This window comes from Bufo gargarizans, chromosome 1 (genome assembly GCF_014858855.1).
Source record: "Bufo gargarizans isolate SCDJY-AF-19 chromosome 1, ASM1485885v1, whole genome shotgun sequence".
Classification (NCBI taxonomy): Eukaryota; Metazoa; Chordata; class Amphibia; order Anura; family Bufonidae; genus Bufo; species Bufo gargarizans.
This window is the reverse complement of record NC_058080.1, coordinates 657026622-657051744: the sequence shown is the minus strand read 5'-3', so window position 1 is coordinate 657051744 and position 25123 is coordinate 657026622. Positions and strand designations below refer to the sequence as shown.

General features: G+C 43.6%; 1 protein-coding gene across 1 annotated transcript in view; it reads left to right on the top strand.

Annotated features, from left to right (window-relative positions):
* FAM151B (family with sequence similarity 151 member B) overlaps window positions 1–25123 on the top strand; it is a 67824-nt gene that overhangs the window by 13222 nt on the left and 29479 nt on the right. Inside the window, exon 3 of the mRNA XM_044291692.1 lies at window positions 3562–3721. Within this exon, the coding sequence (XP_044147627.1) occupies window positions 3562–3721 (160 nt within the window). The remainder of the gene's footprint in view (window positions 1–3561; window positions 3722–25123) is intronic.

Below are 25123 nucleotides of genomic sequence, written 5' to 3'. Positions count from 1 at the left end.
GCAGCCATGGCCCCACAGAAGTGGATGGGGCTTAAGTGAAAAACGCATTGCATCCGCAAGCAAGTGCGGATGCAATGCGTTTTTCACTGATGGTTGCTAGGAGATGTTGTTTGTAAACCTTCAGGTTTTTATCACACGCGTTAAAAAACGCATTGTACCCGCGTGGAAAAACTGAACAACTTAACTACAAAACTGACTGAACTTGCTTGCAAAATGGTGCGAGTTTCACTGAACGCATCCGGACCTAATCCGTATCGTTCGTGTGAAAGAGGCCTTACAGACAGGACCAGCTATTATGATGGGCTGCGGTGCAATTTAACACTTTCCTGCCACTCACATACCGTACATTGTAGATAGGGCCACCCTCCCACTTTCCAATTTTTATGTACTTGATTGCAATCCCATGTGAGAGTAAGATTGCAACCTTCCTCCACTAATGGCTGGTGACTGATAATTTTTTTAATTAACTCCTTCAGCACTGCGATCAAGGTTGATCATAGGCCCAGCAGTGTGTGTGTGTGTGTGTGTGTGTGTGGGGGGGGGGGGGGGCTGTCTCTTTTGTTACTTAGCTGTTCTGCATCAATCCCTGCTGGGCGTTTCTGGTTACACAAAAATAAATAATAACACTAGCATTGAACCTTTGCATATTATATGTCAGATGATGAGGTTCTAAGTGCATTTGACTCCTCCAGTGTAATTGTGATCTGTGACCCGCACCCTGTGTTTGCATCCTCGCACAAGACGTTCAGGATGTATCTGTAGCATCAGGTCTCTATCTCTCCTTTCCCTCCCAGATTGAACGTCACAGACCCAAGCCTGCCTAAGGCCCTGCTGGAAAAATCACAGCCTAAGCCAAGGCATCATTGCTGACATCATGTCTATAGGGCAAGGCCCTGGAGTTTGAGAAGAACACTGCTCTCAGAGGCACGGTCATTGATGATGTGTCGACAGGAAAGAGCCTTACAAGCCTTGCCATATGTCAGATGTCAACCTGATGCCTTCAGTATAGGGAACCAACAAAGCGGACAATGTCTCATGACCCTGATAGAGTACAGGAAAATAGATACTAGTTAGACTAGTTTCACACTAGCATTAAAATCAGAGGAACAGCCAGAGTTCATTGTATTCGGCATAGCCAGAAAGGGATAGAAGCCCTATTGACTATACATCCGGCCTATTTCCGGGATTAGTGCTGGGATTTGGCATGACCAGAACCAGTGCTGGCCAAATCCCAGCACTAATGCCACAATTACCAACTGGCCCTATTATAGTTAATGGCTATGCCATATAGGCTGTGCTGGATGCGATGAACTCTGGCAGGCTTTTCCTCTGCTGAAACAGCCCGCTGAAAGTGATAACTTGTGGTTTCCCATCAATTGATACAATTGATTCAAAACTAGAATACCCCATTACATTATAGGAAAAAAAAATATTAAAGTGAAAGTCCCCCGAGGAGACTTATAAAAATGTAAAAAATAATTAAAGGAGTTTTCCAAGACCTCCCAAATTTAGATAACTAGTTTAGATTATTATAAAATAACAGAGAAAGGATTGCTCATCTGTCCTTTCCAGTGTTGCCGGTCCTCCCGTACGCCTTTGTTTCTGTCGCTGCAGCAATGATTTTCCCCTATACCTCACAGACCGCTGCAGGAATTCACTACCCTTATCGGTCATGTGGGTTAGCCATGAACATCATCACTACTGAGTAGGCTTGAGAAAATGGACCTTCGTACAGCATTAAAATGTATTGAAACAGTGGAGCCAAAGTTCCTTTCACCCGAAGTCGCGCAAGAGTTTGGTGAATTCATATCTGCTTATTTAAAAACATTTTAAAATAGCAATCCAAACTAAGCTTTGGTACTGGCTGGTATCAAAGCCCAGGAGCAAGTTGTGCTCTTTTGTCTGATAAAAGGATACACACTAATGTGGAAATAGGGTTGGGCAATATCAAAAATATTCCTACGCAATCGATATTAAGAAATGTATCCTAATAACGATATATATCGCGATAAATACCCATTTACAAGAAAAAACACTTGGGGCCACAAGGAAACATTATACTGTATGGGGCGGTGGGCTGCAATGAGACATTATACTGTATGGGGACCACAAGGAGACATTATACTGTATGGGGCGACATGCTACAAGGAGACATTATACTTTATGGGGGCCACAAGGAGACATTATACTGTAAGGAGACTAAAAGGAGGCATTATAGTGTATGGGGCGGTGGGCCACAAGGAGACATTATACTGTATGGAGTGGTGGGCCACAAGGAGACCATTATACTGCATGGGGGCAACAAGGTGACATTATGCTGTATGGGGCGGAAGGCTATAAGGTGACATTATACTGTATGGGGGCCACAAGGAGACATTATACTGTATGGGACGGCAGGCTATAAGGTGACATTATACTGTATGGGGGCCACAAGGAGACATTATACTGTATGGGACGGCAGGCTATAAGGTGACATTATACTGTATGGGGTCCACAAGGAGACATTATACTGTATGGGTCGGCAGGCTATAAGGCGACATTATACTGTATGGGGTCCACAAGGAGACATTATACTGTATGGGTCGGCAGGCTATAAGGTGACATTATACTTTATGGGGGCAACAAGGAGACATTATACTGTAAGGAGACTAAAAGGAGACATTATAGTGTATGGGGCGGTGGGCCACAAGGAGACATTATACTGCATGGGGGCCACAAGGTGACATTATGCTGTATGGGGTGGCAGGCTATAAGGTGACATTATACAGTATGGGGGCCACAAGGAGAAATTATACTGTATGGGTCGGCAGGCTATAAGGTGACATTACACTGTATAGGGGCCACAAAGAGACATTATACTGCATGGGGCGGGCAACAAGGTGACATTATACTGCATGTGGCAACAATTTTACCCCAGCCCCACCCCGCCCCTAACAGTATAATGTCTCCTTGTTGCCCCATACAGTATAGAGTAGAGGCTCCTTGTTGCTCCTGCATGGGGGCAACAGGGAGACATTATACTGTATGGGGCTTCTACTGATGGGACTCCCTTGTGCAGGGGCTGCTGATAAGCCTGAGCAGATCTAGACATTAACACCTTTCTCCATTAGTACCTAAATATTATCTGGTCTCCCTTTCCACTTTCGCACTTCACCCGCCTTGGTGAGTGGCAGGCTAGGACCAGAACTCCCTAAGAGAGACTGGCTTAAGCACCCTCACTGCCTGCTGATGTTGGCCACGTGGCTCAAGTTCGCGGCCATTTCCAGACGTTGGTGGGCGGGGTCATAAGGAGGAAGGAGAACGGAGGTTGCAGCAGCTGCGCTGGTGTTCATCATATACCACATACAGCACTAACGTTATTTTCAAAGTTGCTTCTTTTTTCCTGATGTACACTGGGAGAATAGGAGAAGTTGGTTGTGAAGGTGGACATAACCGTGAAAGGATGAAGGTCCCATCCAGCTATAGCTTTAGAGGTTCATGTATGAAACCTAGCAGTGGTGGGAAATGTTAGGATTCAGTTTTAAGATTAATGGAGCCTGTACATTTGGTTCACGTACACAGGTGATGTGCATATGATCGAGGCCGATGTTCTCCTCCGAGGGGCTGGGCGTAGAGAACCTATAATGGCTCATCCTCCTTACACTGACAGTGACATAAATCTACAGGACTGGCTGTCTGAGGTCTCTGCGTCTAGTAAAGGCATTAAGCTTGATTTCAAAAGGTAAGTTATCTTGACAAGATGGGTAAGTTGCATTGTTGAGACCTTTTCTTTTTGGCAACACACAGGCAGAGGATTCTGTTAGGCCACAAGACGGCCTTGTAACTGAATAATTAGTGAAACCCAGAAAAGTGAGCTGAAGATTGTTGTTGGCCAAACGTTTTTGACAAAATGCTACCAGTCTACAGGACTTTGTTTTCTGTCCTGCATAACGGAAACCAGACGGATCCGTTTTGCTTGCCCATAGACTTCTATTATGACGGATTAAAATGGGAAGTCTCTTAAAGGCTTATGAATGCAAAAACGGAATGCATAACGGTGATGTGAACCCAGCCTAAAAAATTTGCACCTGTGACTTTAAAAAAAATGTTTTCGCATCTATTGTTTTTATGATGTCCTCGCCAGTTTCTCAAAAAAAGGGGCATGGCAAGAGCGGGGAGGGGGTGTGGCCAGTGACCCCGACAAACCTGTCTTCGTTTATGCCAGTTTTCTGGCCAAATGAAGCCATAAATCTACAGTAGCTCCGAGCTGTCGTAGATTTCTGTTTAGGCACACAAATTGCCAGATGATGCGCCTCATCATAAATTAGGCGTAGCCTCTGGCAGCGCAGTGGATATCAAGAGCAGCGCACAAGGCACCAGCCTTGATAAATCTCCCCCACAGTGTTTGTTACCACTTGCGTTTTGTTCGTGGTGTTTTTCCCCATAGATAAGGGGACAGATATATCATTAGCTCAGGTCAAAATAATGGAGTGAAAAAGTCGCAAATTTTTGCGCAATTGCTAAAACTGTGCAAAAATGTGCGACTTTTATTGGCTCTGCACTATGCTCGTCAGTTTTCTGAAAGTAGGCGTGTTTCCTTATGTAAATGAATCTCTAGACAGAATTACAATTGCGACAATTTAAAAAGTCGCAAAAAATTGCGCAATTTCACTCCATTGAGGACCATGCTTATCTTATGCGCCTTTTTAATAAAACATGCGACTTTTTCATAAGATGTGGGACTTTTGTAAAGCTGCTTACTGAAGGATAAACTGCTACCGTCAAACCACATTTATCACAGTATTAAAGGACCATTAATCAATCTGACTTAGGCCTCATGCACACGACCATAGTTCATGTCCAGATCCGAGCAGCATTTTTTGCTGCAAAAGATGCGGCAGCACTCCGTGTGCTGTCCGCATCCGTTGCTCCGTTCCGTGGCCCCCGCAAAAAAAATATAACCTGTACTATTCTTGTCCGTTTTGCGGACAAGAATAGGAATGTCTACAATGGGCCGCCCGTTCCGCAAATTGTGGAAGGCACACGGGCGGCTTCCGTTTTTTGCGGATTCTCTGTTTGCGGACCGCAAAAAACTGAACGGTCGGGTGCATGAGGCCTTAGCCAAAAGTGACTATGGACATATGTAAAAGTAGAGTAAGATGTAAGTGTAATGATAAATCTGGCCAAAGCTGTTGTTAAAACAACTGAAAAATAGCAAAAGCAACAGTATACTCTGTTTTTTAAAAATCTACTTAATTAGCAAAAGTGGCAGTAGCAAAAAAATAATCCTTGTGTGTCCTGTGTTTCATGCTTCCCATAGACGTTCAGCTAACATCTGTACCAGGCGTTTTTATGTTTACTCTGTTTTTATTGGTTTAAGGCTACTTTCACACTAGCGTTCGATCGGATCCGTTCTGAACGGATCCGATCATATTAATGCAGACGAAGGCTCCGTTCAGAACGGATCTGTCTGCATTAAAATGGCAAAAAAAAGCTAAGTGTGAAAATAGCCTCGGACGGATCCGTCCAGACTTTCAATGTAAAGTCAATGGGGGACGGATCCGCTTGAAGATTGAGCCATATTGTGGCATCTTCAAACGGATCCGTCCCCATTGACTTACATTGTAAGTCTGGACGGATCCGCACGCCTCCGCACGGCCAGGCGGACACCCGAACGCTGCAAGCAGCGTTCAGCTGTCCGCCTGTCCGTGCGGAGGCGAGCGGAGCGGAGGCTGAACGCCGCCAGACTGATGCAGTCTGAGCGGATCCGCTCCATTCAGACTGCATCAGGGCTGGACGGAGGCGTTCGGGTCCGCTCGTGAGCCCCTTCAAACGGAGCTCACGAGCGGACAGCCGAACGCTAGTGTGAAAGCAGCCTAAGTATGAAATCCAAAAATCCAAACAGTAAGTCAAGTACTGTGAAGCAAAATAAAGGTTGTTAAAAGACCACAACGTAGATTAATATAGTGCAACAGCAAGTAGTCAGCATATAAGTATCTGGCCTATATATGTCCATAAGAATATTAGACATAAGCTATTAAGCCATTAAAGGCTCATATCCATATGGTAAAACATTTCAAGTGGTACCTTGGAACCGAACCAGAGTTCGGTAAAAGGTTTTTAACAGTAGAAATGAATCTCTGAAGTTATTACCCGAAGTCTCGCGAGACTTTGCAAAGTAATAACTTTGGCTCAATGGAGTCAATACATTCTAATACAGTACGCAGCACTCGCTCCATACAGTATTCTAATGAAGTTTTATGCGAAGTGACTTTGGATGTTTCATCTGAAGTCGAATCTCTCATCCCTAGTAAGGACCTGTTCCGGAATCATAACATAGCTAGAAACACATAGGAATTCATAAACGTGATCATACGATGCCACCGGTTCATGGACCAGGTGTTTTTACAGCACAAAAGCAAGCAGTGCAGAAAAACGCCACTAAAAAGTTGTGTGTAAAACCAGACTTATAATTATAGTAACAAGTGAGATCAGCAAATCATTAGGCAGACTGTTAATCTCATGGCACAGACAGTGTGCAGTCGTAGGTCTTAAGCTGCCTGTACACCTTAACAGTAGCAGTGGTCAAACCTTCATTCAACCGACAGCTATCTCTCCCAACTCCCCCATACACGTATGCTTAGTTTGGCTGAGTGTATGTGATTTCAGTAAGGAGATAGTAGAAAACCGCCAGCAGACATCTATGGTGGCTTATTTTCCAGGAGAACTAAAGTATCAGGTGTTACAGTTAAAGTGCTCCACCCTTCTCTTCCCTGACCTCATCAGTTTGGATAGTTGAAGCTCCCTATATACATTGGATTGTCATTGGGTTTAGCTAACAATAACCTAATATGTAAGGGGGTTGTTTTGAGAGGATTTTTTGCAACGCCCCGGGCAGAACTGCAAAGGGGAGTATACTTACCTGCTTCGCGATACTGGCTTCCAGCTTCTTCTCTTCCCAACCTTGGCTTCTCCACTCAGCTGCCTGGATGTAAACTTCCGTTTTGACGCCGCTGCAGCCAATCGCTGGCTGCAGCAGTGACATGCTCCCCTTGCATCACATAACCAATTGACATGATGCAAGAGGGCAGTTTCTGGGCAATATGTTCAGCAGGATTAACATAAAAAAAGCACCCCCACCGCCCGCATATAAAAATTGAGTGCAGGAATTTCTGAATTTCACCCTCTATATTAGAATAATGTTGAGACCACACACTAGCTATTAGCTCCCCCTTCAAGAACACGGGAAGCCAAGTGACAACCTATACTGTCCCCCAAGGGTTAGAAAAGCTTTCAGACATCTATAATGCCCCTCAAGAGCAAGTGACAACCTATAACTTCCCCCAAGGCTATTTTCACCTGCTGTCATAGGCTCTGCTCGAGCCTCGGTCAACAGTTCCTTCAGATTTAACAGAGATTAGCTCAGCATGCAGCACTAATCTTCTTTTCAAAAAGACAGATGCCCAAGATGGATGACTATTAACATTTAAATTACATTCAGCACTTCCAAACATACAGGGTAATACAGCACCACATACCTAATACATCCAGTGATGTCTCCTTTGATGTAGACATTCTTTCCTAATCTCCATTCAGACCAGATCACCATGATGACTTCTTTCAGACAGGTCTTGTCTGCAGAGTTTCACACACAGACATCTTAGTTTCCTACTTTTTCATCATTCTCCCCATCTTCTGAACACCCACCCTGCCATCCCTAATAGTGTGCCCACTGTTCTCCCCAGTACTATACTGCAGAAACAGTCTCCATGAAAATACTTGTACCACACAGATAGTGCCCCCTTCAATAATTAACGCACAGTGTCCTTAAAAAAATGCAGTAATTATGCCCAACAAATCTGACTATAATAAACCTAGTGTCCCCCAAAATAATTGTCCTAAGCTGATACTGTGCCAGGATCCCACCCACAGTATTAGTGCTCCCAGAAGTCCCACCAATAGTAGTAATTCTCTCCCAGAGTGCACTTAGTGGTAACAATGCCCCCAGTAGTAGTAATGTTCCCAATTGTGCCCCAGAAGTAATAATGCCCCCCCAGGATAAATAATTCCCCTTATGTTTGCCACTACAAAAATACCCACTTATGTGTGCCAGTACAAAAAATTCCCACTTATTTCTGCAGTACAAAAATGCTCCCAGTAGTGCCACAATGGAAGCACTCATTAGTTAATGGCAGTTCCCCGTGGCATTGCACCCCTCTCCCACCCTTGGAGACTGTCATGCCTGCGGCCAGCGAATAGCTGCAGTAATGTCAAAACGGAAATTTACGTCCAGGAAGCTGAGTGGAGAAGGAGCCAGGTGCCAGTGTTGGTAAGCAGGTAAGTATGCTTCCCTTCTCAGGTTTGCAGGTTTGGGTGGGGTTGCCAATTCCCCCCCCAAAAGGTGCACAAGCTGTTTAAAAGCTATGTACATCTTCAGCTTGCTAAGAGAGAATGTCAAGGCTGTACAGAGGAAGGGGCTTAACATTTTTAATAAAGACCAATTAATAAATATGATTTTTGGCTCAAAATGAATAAAATGCATTCATCAAAAAAAAAAAAATTGCCCAATTGCCTTGACGACCTTTGATGTACTAGTGCATCAAGATAATTGAGTGGGGGGGGGGGGGATTGGGGGGACAGTGTTCTGTCTGTGGTTAAATATGAAAATCTTTAATAAAAAGTATCTGATTTAAAAAAAAGATAATTGAGTGGGCATCGGAGCGGTGCCCACCCGATAAATGCAGTGGCCCAGCTGTGACCCCATAGGTCCCCGAGCTGCGGTGATGGGGACCTGATGGCTGGAAAGGCAGCCCGATGCCTTCTATAGACATCAGGGCTTGCCTTCCACGGGAACCTATGAGATCCAGCCTTATTAGGCTGGGTCTCCTATGCAACTGTCAGAGTAAGGCAACATGCACACGAATGTTGTTTGTTTCCGTGTCCATTCCGTTTTTTTTTTTGCGGATAGAATGCATTCATTTTAATGGGTCCGCAAAAAATGTGGACAGCACACCGTGTGCTATCTGCATCCGTATGTTCATTCCGTAGCCCCGCAAAAAAAATATAACATGTCCTATTCTTGTCCATTTTAGGCATTGTTACAATGGATCGGCAAAAAAAACTAAAACAAATGGCATACAGATGTCATCCATTTTTTTAACTTTTTTTGCAGATCCGCAATTTGCGGACCGCAAAACACATACGGTCGTGTGCAAGTAGCCTAAGGCCTCTTTCACACTACAGTATGTCCATTTCAGTTTTTCACGGATCCGTTGTTCCATTTTTTTGCTTCTGTTGTGGTTCCGTTTCCGTTCCGTTGTTCCGTTCCGTTTTTCCGTATGACATATAGAGTATACAGTAATTACATAGAAAAAATTGGGCTGGGCATAACATTTTCAATAGATGGTTCATAAAAAACAGAACGGAAACGGAAGACATATGGATGCATTTCCGTATGTGTTCCGTTTTTTTTGCGGACCCATTGACTTGAATGGAGCCACGGACCGTGATTTGCAGGCAATAATAGGACATGTTCTATCTTTCAACGAAACGGAAAAACGGAAATACGGAAACGGAATGCATACGGAACACATTCCGTTTTTTTTTACGGAACGCAAAAAAACGGACCGCAAAACGGGGGGAAAAAAAAACTGTAGTGTGAAAGAGGCCTAATGCTGACAGAATACACAATGTATGGTAATGCTGTAGAGGGGATCAGACCCCAAAAAGTTGAAGTCCCACAGTGAGATAAAAAGTAAAAAGAAAGTAAAAAAAAAAATGGTTTTCATAATAAAAAAAATAATGTTTTTGTAAAAAAAAGCCCCTTTCCCATAATAAACAGTTGTAAAAATAGAAAAAGAAAAACAGACAGATGAGGTATCGTTGTGTCCGTAACAACCGACTCATATATCATATATCATATCATATAATCCACCCCGTCAGGTGAACACCATTAACAATTTTTTTAATAAACTGTGCCAAAAAAAGCCATTTTTTGTCACCTTATATCACAAAAAGTGTAATACTAAGTGATCAAAAAGCCATATGTACTCCAAATTAGTACCAAAGGGTCATCTTATCCCACAAAAAAGAGCCCCTACATAAGACAATGCCCCCCCCCCCCCCCCAAAAAAAATGTGGCTTTCAGAAAATGGAGACACAAAAACATGATAAAAAATATATAGTACAGACCAAAAGTTTGGACACACCATCTCATTCAAAGAGTTTTCTTTATTTTCATGACTATGAAAATTGTAGATTCACACTGAAGAGACAATGTTGAATAAGCCACGGCACTCCAGAGGGATTCCAATCAATTTCTTTATTACACCTTGTGTAGCAACGTTTCAACCTGATGGTCTTTGTCAAGACCATCTTTTGATGCCTTCACACTGAAGGCATCAAAACTATGAATTAACACATGTGGAATTATATACATAACAGAAAATATGTCATATTCTAGGTTCTTCAAAGTAGCTACCTTTTGCTTTGATTACTGCTTTGCACACTCTTGGCATTCTCTTGATGAGCTTCAAGAGGTAGTCACCTGAAATGGTCTTCCAACAGTCTTGAAGGAGTTCCCAGAGATGCTTAGCACTTGTTGGCCCTTTTGCCTTCACTCTGCGGTCCAGCTCACCCCAAACCATCTCGATTGGGTTCAGGTCCGGTGACTGTGGAGGCCAGGTCATCTGGCGCAGCACCCCATCACTCTCCTTCATGGTCAAATAGCCCTTACACAGCCTGGAGGTGTGTTTGGGGTCATTGTCCTGTTGAAAAATAAATGATGGTCCAACTAAACACAAACCGGATGGAATAGCATGCCGCTGAAAGATGCTGTGGTAGCCATGCTGGTTCAGTATGCCTTCAATTTTTAATAAATCCCCAACAGTGTCACCAGCAAAGCACCCCCACACCATCACACCTCCTCCTCCATGCATCACGGTGGGAACCAAGCATGTAGAGTCCATCCGCTCACCTTTTCTGCGTCGCACAAAGACACGGTGGTTGGAACCAAAGATCTTAAATTTGGACTCATCAGACCAAAGCACAGATTTCCACTGGTCTAATGTCCATTCCTTGTGTTCTTTAGCCCAAACAAGTCTCTTCTGCTTGTTGCCTGTCCTTAGCAGTGGTTTCCTAGCAGATATTCTACCATGAAAGCCTGATTCACACAGTCTCCTCTTAACAGTTGTTCTAGAGATGTGTCTGCTGCTAGAACTCTGTGTGGCATTGACCTGGTCTCTAATCTGAGCTGCTGTTAACCTGCGATTTCTGAGGCTGGTGACTCGGATGAACTTATCCTCCGCAGCAGAGGTGACTCTTGGTCTTCCTTTCCTGGGGCGGTCCGCATGTGAGCCAGTTTCTTTGTAGCGCTTGATGGTTTTTGTGACTGCACTTGGGGACACTTTCAAAGTTTTCCCAATTTTTCAGACTGACTGACCTTCATTTCTTAAAGTAATGATGGCCACTCGTTTTTCTTTACTTAGCTGCTTTTTTCTTGCCATAATACAAATTCTAACAGTCTATTCAGTAGGACTATCAGCTGTGTATCCATCGGACTTCTCCACAACGCAACTGATGGTTCCAACCCCATTTATAAGGCAAGAAATCCCACTTATTAAACCTGACAGGGCACACCTGTGAAGTGAAAACTATTTCAGGTGACTACCTCTTGAAGCTCATCAAGAGAATGCCAAGAGTGCGCAAAGCAGTAATCAAAGCAAAAGGTGGCTACTTTGAAGAACCTAGAATATGACATATTTTCAGATGTTTCACACTTTTTTGTTATGTATATAATTCCACATGTGTTAATTCATAGTTTTGATGCCTTCAGTGTGAATCTACAATTTTCATAGTCATGAAAATAAAGAAAACTCTTTGAATGAGAAGGTGTGTCCAAACTTTTGCTCTGTACTGTGTGTGTATATATATATATATATATATATATATATATATATATATATATATATATGCTTTTATTGTGCAAAGCTACATGTACACGACCGTATGTGTTTTGCGGTCCGCAAAAAAAATGCCATCCGTTTTTTATGCGGATCCATTGTAACAATGCCTAAAACGGATAAGAATAGGACATGTTCTATTTTTTTTGCGGGGCTATGCAACGGACATAGTGCGGTGTGCTGTCCTGATTTTTTGCGGACCCATTGAAATGAATTGGTCTGCATCCTATCCGCAAAAAAAACTGAACGGACACGGAAGCAAACAACATTCATGTGCATGTAGCCTAAAACTGATTTTTTAAGGTATTGCCATGCCGTAATGACCTGCTGTATAAAAATATCACATGATTTACCCCCCAAAAAATAAAAAAAATATTTTGGTCACCTTGCCCCATAAAGTGTAATACTTAATGATAAAAAAATCATATGTACACAAAAATGGTACCAATAAAAACATCAACTCTACCTACAAAAAACGAGCCCCTGAACAAGACGATCGGCAAAAAAATTATGGCTTTCAGAAAATAGAGACACAAAAACATGTCTATTATGTAAAACATATAGTGTTGAGCGAAGCGAGTTTCCAAACTTCGGAATAATACTGTACAGAGAGCTGTCTCTGTACAGTATTAAATATGGGCTCCGATGAGCTAAAGTTAGTGATTCACGAAGTTGCTCGTGACTTTGTTAAAAAACTTTGGTAGTGGATTTGTAAAGTGGAAAACCACTTTAAAACTTGAAACCAAACTCTGCTTTGGTTCGAGGTACTAGTCTGTAAGAACTTGCTCTGTAAAAATAGCACATGATCTAACCTGTCAGGTGAACATTTTAAAAATAAAAACTGTGCCAGAACAGCCATTTTTTGGTTACCGTGCCTCACAAAAAGTGTAATATGGAGAGATCAAAAATCATATGTACAAACAAAACTGTAACCTTATCCCAAAGTTTCCACTTTTTGGGAGTTTCTGCTGTAGGGTGCATCAGGGGGTCTTCAAATGTGACATTGTTCCTAAAAACCAGTTCAGCAAAATCTGCCCTCCAAAATATGTTGCTACTTTCTTTTTGAGCACTGTGGTGTGCACATACATCAGTTTACCACCACATGTGGGGTTTTACTGGAAACGGCAGAATCAGGGTAATAGGTATTGAGTTTTGTTTGGCTGTTAACCCTTGATGTGTTACAGGAAATAATGGATGAAAATTGAAAATCTGTTAAAAAAGTGAAATTTTGGTATTTCATATCCAATTTCCTTTAATTTATATAGAACACATAAGGGTTAACAAAGTTTGTAAAATCAGTTTTGAATAACTTAGGTGCTAAAATGGGGCCATTTATGGGTGGTTTCTACTATGTAAGCCTCACAAAGTGACTTCAAAACTGAACTGGTTCTTAAAAAATGGGTTCTGTTTTCTTAAAATGCTAAGAATTGCTTCTAAAATGTCACTGACATTTACAAAATGATGCAAACATATTAAGTAGATGTGGGAAATGTAAAGTGATAACTATTTTATGAGGTATCACTATCTGCCTTAAAAGCAGAGAAATTGAAGTGTTCCCAATTTTTGGTAAAAATAAAAAAAATGTATACATAAAGGTGAAATATACTATATCTACTAAAATTTACCGTGAAGTACAAAGTGTCACGAGAAAACAATCTCAGCATGGCTTGGATAAGTAAAAGCGTTCCAAAATTACTACATAAAGTGACACATGTCATGTCAGGTTAAAGGGGTTATCCAATATCATAAACTGCCCCCCCCCCCCACCCCCCCGATATGCCGGGCCCTCACATTGAATCTACTTACCTGGCTCATCGCTCCCTGCACCGCTCCTGATGGAGGACAGTTTATGATGTTGGATAACCCCTTTCAGGCTATTGACCTATCGACTTAAACTGAAGAGCAGAAACCTAGTGGAATGTCTTTTTGCTGCTATTTTTTTCTTTGCATTTGTTGATACAGACTGATTAGGCCTCATGCACACAGCCTTATTAAGGATTCATGCTGTACTAATCTGTAATGTCACCAGTGGCCTCCTCTTACTATACCAGTGAGGACAAAAATTGTGGCACAATGCATACAGTACCTAGTTTTTTTTAAGAAAGCTTAGGTGTCACGCCATCCCCTGTGGGTGTTCTGAGGAGATCTGTTAGAGTTGCTCTGCACGTGACTCTGACAGTTTGTTTTGTTGTGGGTTTGAACTGAATCCCACCTCCTCCCATGTGTTGTTTCTTTTGGTAATTAGTGACACTATTTATTCCTCCCTCTCCCTATAGCCTTTGCGGGTTATAGTTCTGCCTTGTGTGAGCTCTGAAGTTTGGTGGATCGTCTGCTGCAACACATCTCTAGAGAAGTCATTTTCTCTTTTTCCTTCCGTGTCTGTTTTTACTAGGCCTCTAGGGAGACGCTAGCTCCTTCGGTTGTTCAAGGAGCTGGATATCTCTTTCCCTCTTCCCTACAGCTGAGGGTTTGGTTCAGTGTGTGTTAGTCTTAGGTACGTGGGCATGTGCATATCTACCATCGAGATATGCCAACCCCTTTGTTCCCTAGCATTTGGGACCTAGTCAGTTGTTTTGTTTGTTTTGCCGTGTTCTGTTTCCTTTCCTTATCTTACCTACCGTGACATTAGGAAAGCCTCTGGCTTCAAATTGGAAAAATCAACAACTATTCGATAATTTCTCTAAATCTAGATGTGCCAAATTGCACCACCCTTGTTAAAATCTAGTAGAAGTAAATGTGGGCCACTGTTGTTTCTATCCACGAGGTGGGTCTTACCTTTCCAAATAGAAGAATTTCCCATGAGTTGAGCATTCGTGTAACATCCAGAAATTTTTATTGCAGGGTTTGTATCCCCTTCAGGACCTTGTGATTTTCAGTTTTTTGTATTTAAATTTTTTACTCCCTGCTTACCCGAAGCCATAACTTTTTATACACAAAAACGTAAAACGGGCAACTATAGTCAGTCACTGTATTATACATATCACTCTTATCAGACACTCAGGGAATTGACTTGAGTCTGTGTGGGCGTACTTTATGCCACATTTATCAGATGTCGCATGCTTGAGAAGCTTGTCTTAACACTTGTCTAGAAAAGCTAATCCACTTTTCCTACTTCACCCTTTTACTGGCGTGGGATTGCGACTCTGTATCAATGACACGGTGCCTTTAAAAAGTATTCATACCCCTTGAACTTTTACAAAGTTTTTCACGTTACACTCACAAACTTAAATGTATTTTATTGGGATTTTATGTGATGGACTAACACAAAGTAGCATGTATGTGTGAAGTGAAAAGAAAATTATACATGATTTCAGATTTTTATTTATTACAAATTTTGAAAAAGTGTGGGGTGCATATTTATTCAGTCCCCTGTTTCTGATGCCCCTAAATAAAATCCAGTTTGACCAATTGCCTTCAGAAGTCATCTAATTGGTAAAATAGAGTCCACCTGTGTGTAATTTGTTCTCAGTATAAGGGCCCATTCAAACGACCGTATATTTGAGTCTGCATCCGTTCCGCAATTTTGCCCATTAATTTCAACGGGGCCGGAAGTGATGTGCTGTCTGCATCCGTACTTCCCTTTTGTGGCCCCGCAAAAAAGATAGGACATGTCCTTTCCTTGTACGCAATTGTGGACAAGAATAGGCATTTCTATCATAGCAAAATGCAGAACGCACTCAGACGGTATAAATGTTTTGTGGACTGAATGAGCCCTAACTGCAGCTGTTCTGTGAAGGCCTCAGACGTTAGAGAACATTAGTGATCAAACAGCATCATAAAAACAGAGAAACACAACAGACAGGTCAGGGATAAAGTTATCTAGGGGTTATTTAGGGTTATCAGAGTACAGGGGGCTGAATACAAATGTACACCATACTTTTCACTTTTATTTATAAAAATTTTTGAAAACCATGTATCATTTTCTTTTCACTTCACACATACTTAGTGCTTGATTTTGGTCTATTACATAAAATCCCAATAAAATCCATTTAAGTTTGTGGATATAACGTGAAAAAGTTCAAAGGGTATGAACGCACTGTAAATCTGGAGTGAAATGCATTATCGTAGCTAACCATGCCCACTTACTCACCTATATGTCAAAACTTGAGTGGTGTAAGAATGCAAAAAAGTAAAAAAAAAAATTTGCAAGTGAGTGAAAAAAAAAAAAAGTCGCAAAAGCTCTATTTTGTGACTTTATGAAGCCAGAATTATAGAGTGAAGGCATGATAAATCAGGGCCTCTGTGTCCATCACCCTGGACACTCGCTTAAAGGGAACCTGTCATCTGGATTTTGTGCATAGAGCTGATGACATGGGTTGCTAGATGGCCGCTAGCACATCCGCAATACCCAGTCCCCATAGCTATGTGTGCTTTCTGGCCGATCTGGCTCCCTCCGGGTGCGTCACACCCGGCTGGCATCTCAGTTTGGTAGGGGCTTGTAGCGGCAGCACCGCTATATCGCCCGGGGGGGGGGCTCTTTATGGGGGATGGATGGATCAGGGCAGCTTCCCCTCATTACCGCCGGGGACTGGCTCCATTGTGGAGGTGGGGCATGATGTTCTCCCTGCTTCCCCCTCCTTATTCTGTCTTCTGCCGCAAATTTTTTGCGCTTTTTTTTTGCACTCTGCCTACTTCCTGCTTCAGGAGGACCTCTGCAGGACTCTGGCACAAGGCACCTTTGGACAAGCTACATTAAGGGACACAGGCCGTGTAAGCTCTTCCCTCGCTACAGGGTCTAACCTACCAGCCTCATTCTCCTACCTGTCACTACAGGGTTGTCACTATGTCCGAGCCCAGACCTTCAGGCCCCAAAGCAGGTGGCCACTTCTGTGTGCCATTTTGCCTGCGCTTTTTGTCGCTCAAAATTCTCCGGTAAGCTACGTGTAGATCCCCTCTGCTCCACCGCCAAGTAGCTCTGACCATGACCCAGTCGCCCCTACTGCCCAGCCCATGGTAGAACCAGAGTGGGCGCGCTCCCTGTCAAAGATGGTACAGGACATCTCCCATACTAACAAAGCCATTGTGGAAATACTGGTACGTTTGTTTGCAAGGCTGTCCTCTGACCAGTCCGACTCTGGGGATCGTGGGGCTCATTCCCATTGCGGCCGTCCTACAAAACGGACCAGACCACCCTCCTCCAGAGCGTTCCCAGTTTCTTTTGCCTCTCCACTACCTCCTAGGGAGTCACGCTCTGACGTGTCCTCCTTGGAAGAGGCATGTTCAGAGGAACAGTTTTCAGATCCGGACTTTGTCTCTCCTGAGGACATAGTGACAACCCTGTCTTCAAAACTGTCCTCTATGGTGGACAATCTCATTACAGCGATTATAGAAACCTTACAGGTTGAAGACCCTGTGCCCTCATCGTCCGGCACGAGTTTTTCCTTTAGGAGGTCCAAAAAAGAGGGTACGTTCCTTCCCATTCTGGACCTCAAAGCCCTCAACCGCTTCCTTCGACTCCACCACTTCCGAATGGAGTCCCTCAGATCGGTCATTGCTTCCCTAACCACTAGGATTTTGATTCCTCTCTTTCCAAGGAGTGGAATTTTCCTGACAGACGTTTTGCTTTGCCAAATGCTTAGACATACTTTATCCCTTCCTGGAGGATTTGACAAAAAAGTGGTCGTCCTCACCTATCGTTGACCCTCCAGTATCCCACTAAACATACCACTGACCACTGACCACTGAGGAAGGGGCAAGTTCAGACCCCGAAACGCATATGGTATCAGCAGCCACTATCAATCAGTCGCAACTTATTGATTGCACCAATGTACCTTTGGATGTGAGCAATACATTTGAAACATTCACTCACATTGCTCCAGCTTGCAAGCAAATATAGGCATGTGTGAAGAGGCAGTCCGTCCTCTTCACACACTCCTCCGATCACGTGGACCTACTCCGATCACGAGACCCGGCACGATCACGTGGAGCAACGCGGAAGGTCCCAAACATACAGAGGCCGCAGCATCGCACGCCGACTGAATCCTCCAGCGAACTATTACCGGACAGAAAGTCTGCAGGAGGGGTAAAGTACATGTGCCATACATGCCAGTAAAAATGTCTCTATTGTAGCTGCGGTTTAGTGTATAACTTCAAGAAGGGCTGCCGTACAAGTGTTGCTGTCAAAGTTATGACACAAAGCAATGACATCCGTTAATATCGCTGCTAATACAGCCTCTGATAATAGATTGAATACCTTATCCTATCTAAGAGACATATGATTATAACCTGATGACCCGAATTTTTATGAATCAACGATACAACAAGTCTCTTGACCCATTGACTTTTATTTATTATCCAAAGGTCTTTATGGCACCGAAAATTTTGGTCACATATCTGACACAACTTTAACCAATCATAGGACTGCACAATTGTGTGACTATTTGCAACACGCCAGACCTGCAGGGTATGACGAAGTGAGGTCACGGTTATGGGCAATCGAGGGTACTCACTATACTTGAAGAACCCTGGGCAGGCGCGTGGCAGTGAAGGAGAGGTAGACACAGTTCCTCTGGGGCACACTCTGTAGATAGGGACCAGGCCTGATGGTGGATGAGGTGCCCTGGATGTTACAGGTATTTTGTGTGCCTGGGGCAAGGTCCCTGTGGTATTCGTGACGCCAGTGCCTTTGGACGGTGGCACGCCGGTTGGTGGTTGGAATGATAGAGGTGCACAAGTATATGATGAACCAAACGTAACTTTACTGGACAATCCAACTTTGTACAGCAGGTAGTAGTACAGTCTTTGTATTACAGTTCCACAAGGGGGCTTATTCACACAATGGCAGGTAATAGTCATGCAAGATACGCAGAGGGTAAACTTTACAAGCACTCAGCAGCAGGTTGTACCTTTCCTCAGAATCAATGTACACTGTCCTTTCTAGAACTCCTGCTCTGGCTTTATCTCCCAAGGCCCGGATGCCTAAAAGGGTGGCTTAAATCCTTGGTTACTTTCTTCCTCAGGTATTAGGTTCTTGCTGCACTTTCTAGTGTAATCTGCCCATCAGGGTTACTTAGCTTACCCTGGATCGCCTTCCCCTATAAGGTGGATAACTGCGGGTTTTCTCCCAGGAGGTTGGGTCCTGCAACTGGGGTGTCTCTACTGAGCTAGTCCTAGCCTCAGGAGCTTCAGGTGGACGAAGTGACTCCTCTAGTCCCCTGGAATGAACTAACTCTTCCCTGTCTGGGCCTTCCTATATAAAACTAGGGCTCTCTAGCTCCCTCTCACGTCTGGGAGGCTAAACTACACCCTGACAGGCCTGACACCCAGATAACACAGGGAAAACAAACGCATGACATTTAATGCAATGGAACACATTAACCTGTGCAGTGCCCACCTTTACCTAGTGGGACACTACATATTTCGGTGATCTCATGGTGACAAACTGTGTGATATATAGGATCGCACAAGCGACTTTTTTTTGGTGATCCCACTGGTGACCAACTGTGTGATTTACATTTTTGATGATCTCACTGGTGACAAATTGTGTGATATATATTTTGTGATCCTACTGTTGTCAAACTGTGTGATATGTTTTATCACATTATTTTTTTTGTCTGCTTTTAATAGTGACCCGCGATTATACATTTGTATAAAGTGGGCCACACCACCACAATATTTTATCCAGTAATAAATCCTATTTTATCTACCATTTGATACCACCTTGTCCATTTGGCATCGGATAGTTGAGTGCCCCCTACTGCTCACTTACCGTACTCATTTATCACTTTATTCATTTCGACCAGGGGTAGGTCGTCAAGGGTTGTGCACCGTACCATTAGCTGACACAGTAGGTTCGGAGCTGCTGATAGACATTTAATCCCCTTTTTGTTTCAAACATACCACTTTGCCTATGGCGGATGGGGCTTCCTTTTCTTGTAAAATTATTTTTGTTGAGTTTTTTCATGGACAATGAGCTTTGTCACAAGTAGGTATATAACATAACATAACTTCTGTATAGTTGTACATTGAGATGTTACTGTATTCCGTAATAGTTTCTGACAAGAGTCTTTACATTACTACATAGTTTTACAAAATTGCCATATAGTAATTGGGATTTCCTTTTCTGACCAAAGGGATAAAAAATTGGAATCTTTCACAAAATCATCCTTTGAAGCGATGGGCACAGCACTGTGCCTGGTATTTGCCTCTACATGGGTGAGCAAAGCTATGGGTGAGTGGCCAAACAAACTATGTCAGGGTCTCTCCTCGGGGCACTCCTTGGAGGAGCTTTCTGATATTGCTCTGCAACTCTCCCATGCCAGTTCGTACATTTGTGAAGCCTCTCTGGATGCGGCCATACTACTGGCTCGCTCTTCAGCCCTTTTGGTGGCTATTCACCAAACCCTATGGCTCTCCTGCTGGGCGGCAGATAATGCCTCAAAGCGGTCCTTGACGGCTCTCCCCTTTTACCAGCAGCAGACTTTTTGGCAAACGCCTGGATGAGATCATTTCTGATGCTACAGGTGGTAAGCGCACTCATTTACCACAGAACAGGGCGTGTTTCAACAAGTCAAAAAAACGTAGGCCTCTTTTTCGCCCCTTTCGGAGTTTTTCCAGCCCCAAGCGGCCAACTGAGAAGTCTACCCCGGATCAGAAGCGCAAGTCTTCCTTCAAACCTTGGCCTTCCCGGCGTCTCCGCCGACAGGGCTCCAAGCCCTATATCCCCAAGACCTCCTCTGCATGACGTGCGGCTTTCAGCGCCCTCTGATCGGGTGGGTGGCCGTCTTCATCTGTTTTGTCATGTCTGGCTGGCTCACGTCTCGGATGCCTGGGTGACAGAGGTTATCTCAGAGGGTTACAAACTGGAATTCAGGTCCCCCTCTCCGCCCCGTTTATTTCCCTCTTCTCCCTCCACCACAAATGCCTTTTTTCAGGCGATCCTCGCTCTTCTGCGGCAGGGAGTGATCGTCCCGGTTCCTGCGCAGGACTGTTTTCACGGGTTCTACTCCAATCTCTTTGTGGTCCCCAAAAAAGAGGGTACGTTCCTTCCCATTCTGGACCTCAAAGCCCTCAACCGCTTCCTTCGACTCTGCCGCTTCCAGATTGAGTCCCTGAGATCGGTCATTGCCTCCATAGAAGTCTCCCCAGGACCAGAAATGCAAGTCTTCCTTCAAACCTTGCTCTTCCCGGAGTCTCCGCGAACAGGGCTCCAAGCCCTATACCCCCAAGACCTCCTCTGCATGACGTGCGGCTTTCAGCACCCTCTGATCGGCCATTCCAGAGGGGCCAAGACGAGGGTTGGCTGCGTCCAAAGCTTCAATTTCCCGATGGATTAGTTTGGCCATTGTGGAAGCGTACTGCGCCAGTGACCGGCCTCCAGCCTTCCGGGCTACTGCTCATTCTGCTTCTAGGGGCCTCTTGGGCGGTGCATCATGGGGCTTTGGCCCTTCAAGTATGCAAGGCGGCTACTTAGTCGTCTTTGCCCACTGTTTCTAAATATTTCAGAGTACACACCTTTGCGTCTTCCCTGGGGTGTAGAGTTTTGCAGAAGGCAGTTCTCTGATTGGCCGGAGGAGTTTTTTGTTTATGACTCGCCCTTGGGACTGCTCTGTAACATCCCATGGTCAAGCCTGTGTCCCCCAATTATACAGATGAGAAAACTAGATTTTTGTACTTACCGTAAAATCTGTTTCTCTTATGTTCTTGGGGGACACAGCTCCCACCCGTTTTTTCTTTTGCTGGCCTCTTAGGCCCTATGTGGTTCTGGGTTTGTACATAGTTTGGCTTTCCTTTTTTTTTTTTTTTTTTTCTTGCTTCTCCTACTGCTTTTGCACTAACTGATTTAGGTTAGTCCCTGTAGGAAGGGTATAGCTGGAGGGAGGAGCTCACACTTTTGTGCTAATTGTCTGCCTCCTAGTGGCAGCAGCTATACCCATGGTCAAGCCAGTGTCCCTCAATGAATGGAAGAGAAACAGATTTTACGTTAAGTACAAAAATCTATTTTTTTATCAATTTTTTTTTTTCGAGAGGTGAAGCGACAAAAAATAGTGACTCAGCTATTTAGATTTTTTTTTTTCTGTTGTGTTGGGATAAATGTGTTTATATTTTAATAGAATTTTTTTTTTTTTTTTACTATATCTAACTTTTATATTTTAATAGTATGGGTGTTTTGGAGCATGACAATACATATGATTTTCTTATTGCTTATTTATAATATAGGGAAAGGGGGTGATTTGAATATTTATATACTTAAAAAACAACAACTTTTTTGTACACTTTATTTTAAGTCACCATAGGGTACTTGAATATGCAATCTTAAGATCGCTTCTCCCATAGACTGCAGTAAATGGCTTGAGACAACGATGTGAAACAAATGGCTCCCCACAAAAGCATCTGAGGGGTTAAATGTCTAAACAGTGTTATCTCCGATCACAAATATTAGGCTACTTTCACACTAGCGTTTTTGCGGATCCGTCATGAATCTGAAAAAAAAAACGCTTCCGTTACAATAATACAACCACATGCATCCGTCAAGAACAGATCCGGTTGTATTATGTCTTCTATAGCCATGACGAATTCGTCTTGAACACCATTGAAAGTGAATTGGGGACAGATCCGTTTTCTATTGTGCCAGATTTTGTCAGAGAAAACGGATCCGTTTGGCTCCGCTTTGTCAGGCAGCGTTTTCATGTCCGCCTCCAGAGCGGAATGGTGACTGAGCGGAGGCAAACTGATGCATTCTGAGCGGATCCTTTTCCATTCCGAATGCATTAGGGCAAAACTGATCCGTTTTGGACCACTTTTGAGAGCCCTGAATGGATCTCACAAACGGAAAGCCAAAACGCTAGTGTGAAAGTAGCCTTAGCTCCGAGTGTCTGTTTAAACAGGTAACTAAACCTTTGTATCACATTTTTATGTAATGTCCCTAATGCCCTAATAAAACGTTTTCTATTATACTTTATTAATGAATTTTTTCCCTACCTAGAGTGGTGTACGGAGTACGGACTGTGAAGTTTATGAATGTGGCCGCAGCAGAGCAATATGCACTCCTGCCCGTGCTCCCCGGAGGATTACTAACTCCTGGCATAGCACATGGGTACTCTGTACCCATGTACTATGCCAGGATTAGTTGAGCGGGCTCCTGCCTGTGCCTGCTCCGCTAAGCTAAGAGCTGACATGCAGTTTTCTTAGCTTAGTGGAGCAGGCACAGACAAGAGCTCGCTCCTCTCAGCTAATCCTGGCATAGTACATCGGTTCAGAGTACCCATGTGCTATGCCAGGATTTAGTAATGCTCCGGGGGGCAAGGGCAGGAGCAGCAATATGCACTCCTGCCCGTACTCTCTGTGCTGCTGCTGCCCATTCATAAATTACACACTCCGTACACCGCTGAGCTGTCAGCTGTGTACAGAGAACTGAGTTTTAAGCGCACAGGGAATGGTGCACTTTCGGTAAGGAAAAGACTAGGAAAAAAAACAAATTATTAATAAAGTATATTAGAAAAAGTTTTATTAGGGACATCATATAAAAATTTGATACAAAGGTTTAGTTACTGTTTAAAACAACAGGAACCCATCAGCTATGGCCCCCGCTCTGCTTCTGAGCGGCCACCATGTTTAAATGCCAGACTTTGTAAGGGGTTAATTATAGTCCTTATTTTTAATTTTTATATATGTGTGTGTGTATATATATATATATATATATATATATATATACATATATATATAACTTTATGTACATGTAGGAGTTGGATTTGTGTCAGAGCCATTTAGGGCTGCAGCTATTGACTATTTTGTAATCAAAATAAATTATAGGAGATCCCCCTGCGCTACCGTTGTCGAAAATCGTCGACCTACCTATAAAGGGAATCAAGAAAAAACAGAAGTCGAGGCTCACCTGGTCCCGGTCTGAGATGGAAGCACGGAAAATCGCCAGGAACTCAGCGATAATGGAATGTAAGTAAAAAGAGGAAATCCAGCTTCCAAACGACCATATAAATGCTTTAATGAAAAAACTTGCTAAAATCCAGACATATACATCAGGTCTACGCGTTTCAGATCAACAAATTCAGATCCTTACTCATGAGTAAGGATCTGAATTTGTTGATCTGAAACGCATAGACCTGGTGTATATGTCTGGATTTTAGCAAGTTTTTTCATTAAAGCATTTATATGGTCGTTTGGAAGCTGGATTTCCTCTTTCTACTTACATACCTATAAAGGGAGGTCCGCTGCTCAGTGATCTGTTAAGGTGCTGTTGTCCCCCTTAATTAGAAAATTATATGTATCACTTGTATGTCACCCGTGGGTGATATAAGAGACCGGCGCTGGTTGACGAACTAGAGAGTTGCTCCCAATAGAGCTTGAATGCTATATTGAATCTACCTCTTATATTGTGGTAGAGTCTATGAAAAAAACGCGATGTGCTAAGATCAGCCTGTTAGTATTCTGTTATGTAAAGAAATGCGTATAACTGGTGGGTAAAATATTATTATAAGTACTGCAATATATATAAAAAATCAAAGCATACGCTGGTATTATTTAGTCCGGTCTGTTACCTTCTGTGAGTTTCCCTCAGATTCGCTGTGCTCTTCTCCTGCTCGTACGTAATCCTTTCTATGTATGTAGGTGCTTGTTGTAAGAAAGCACCCTCCTTGTTCACCTCCTGACACCAGCGCTGCTCCGGCCAGAAGCACGCGCAGTGCAGGGGAACCTGTGATACCGTTACCCGGGAAACCACTGCTGGTGACGTCACCGTTGAAAGTACTGATGCCTCCGTGGGTCAAAAAGCACCAACGCGTTTCAGAGCCTGCCGGTCTCCTTCGTCAGGGATAGTCTGCTGAGCCGTATGGGCAATACCAGGGGCCAGTGGGCGAATTACAGGAGTGTGAAGTCTGACTGACAGACAACTTACCAGTTACCTACAGAATCTACCATGCCAGCAATGGAAGGTGGGAGGAGTATTCTATTGATTAATCGAGTACTCTAAAAAAAAAAACAAATTAAAAGAACGTTTTTCTTTATAAAAACTCATCAGCCCCCCCGTTCCATCAGGCTGCCCCCTCAGTGCCACCAGCTGCTCGCCCAGTGCCATCAGCTTCCACCCAGTGTCATCAGTCTCCCTCCCTAGTGCCACCAGCTTGCCCCCCTCAGTGCCACCAGCTTTCCTGCCAGTGCCACCAGCTCCGCCCCTACTGCCATCAGCTGTCCCCCAGTAACATCAGGTTCCACCCAGTGCCACCATCTCC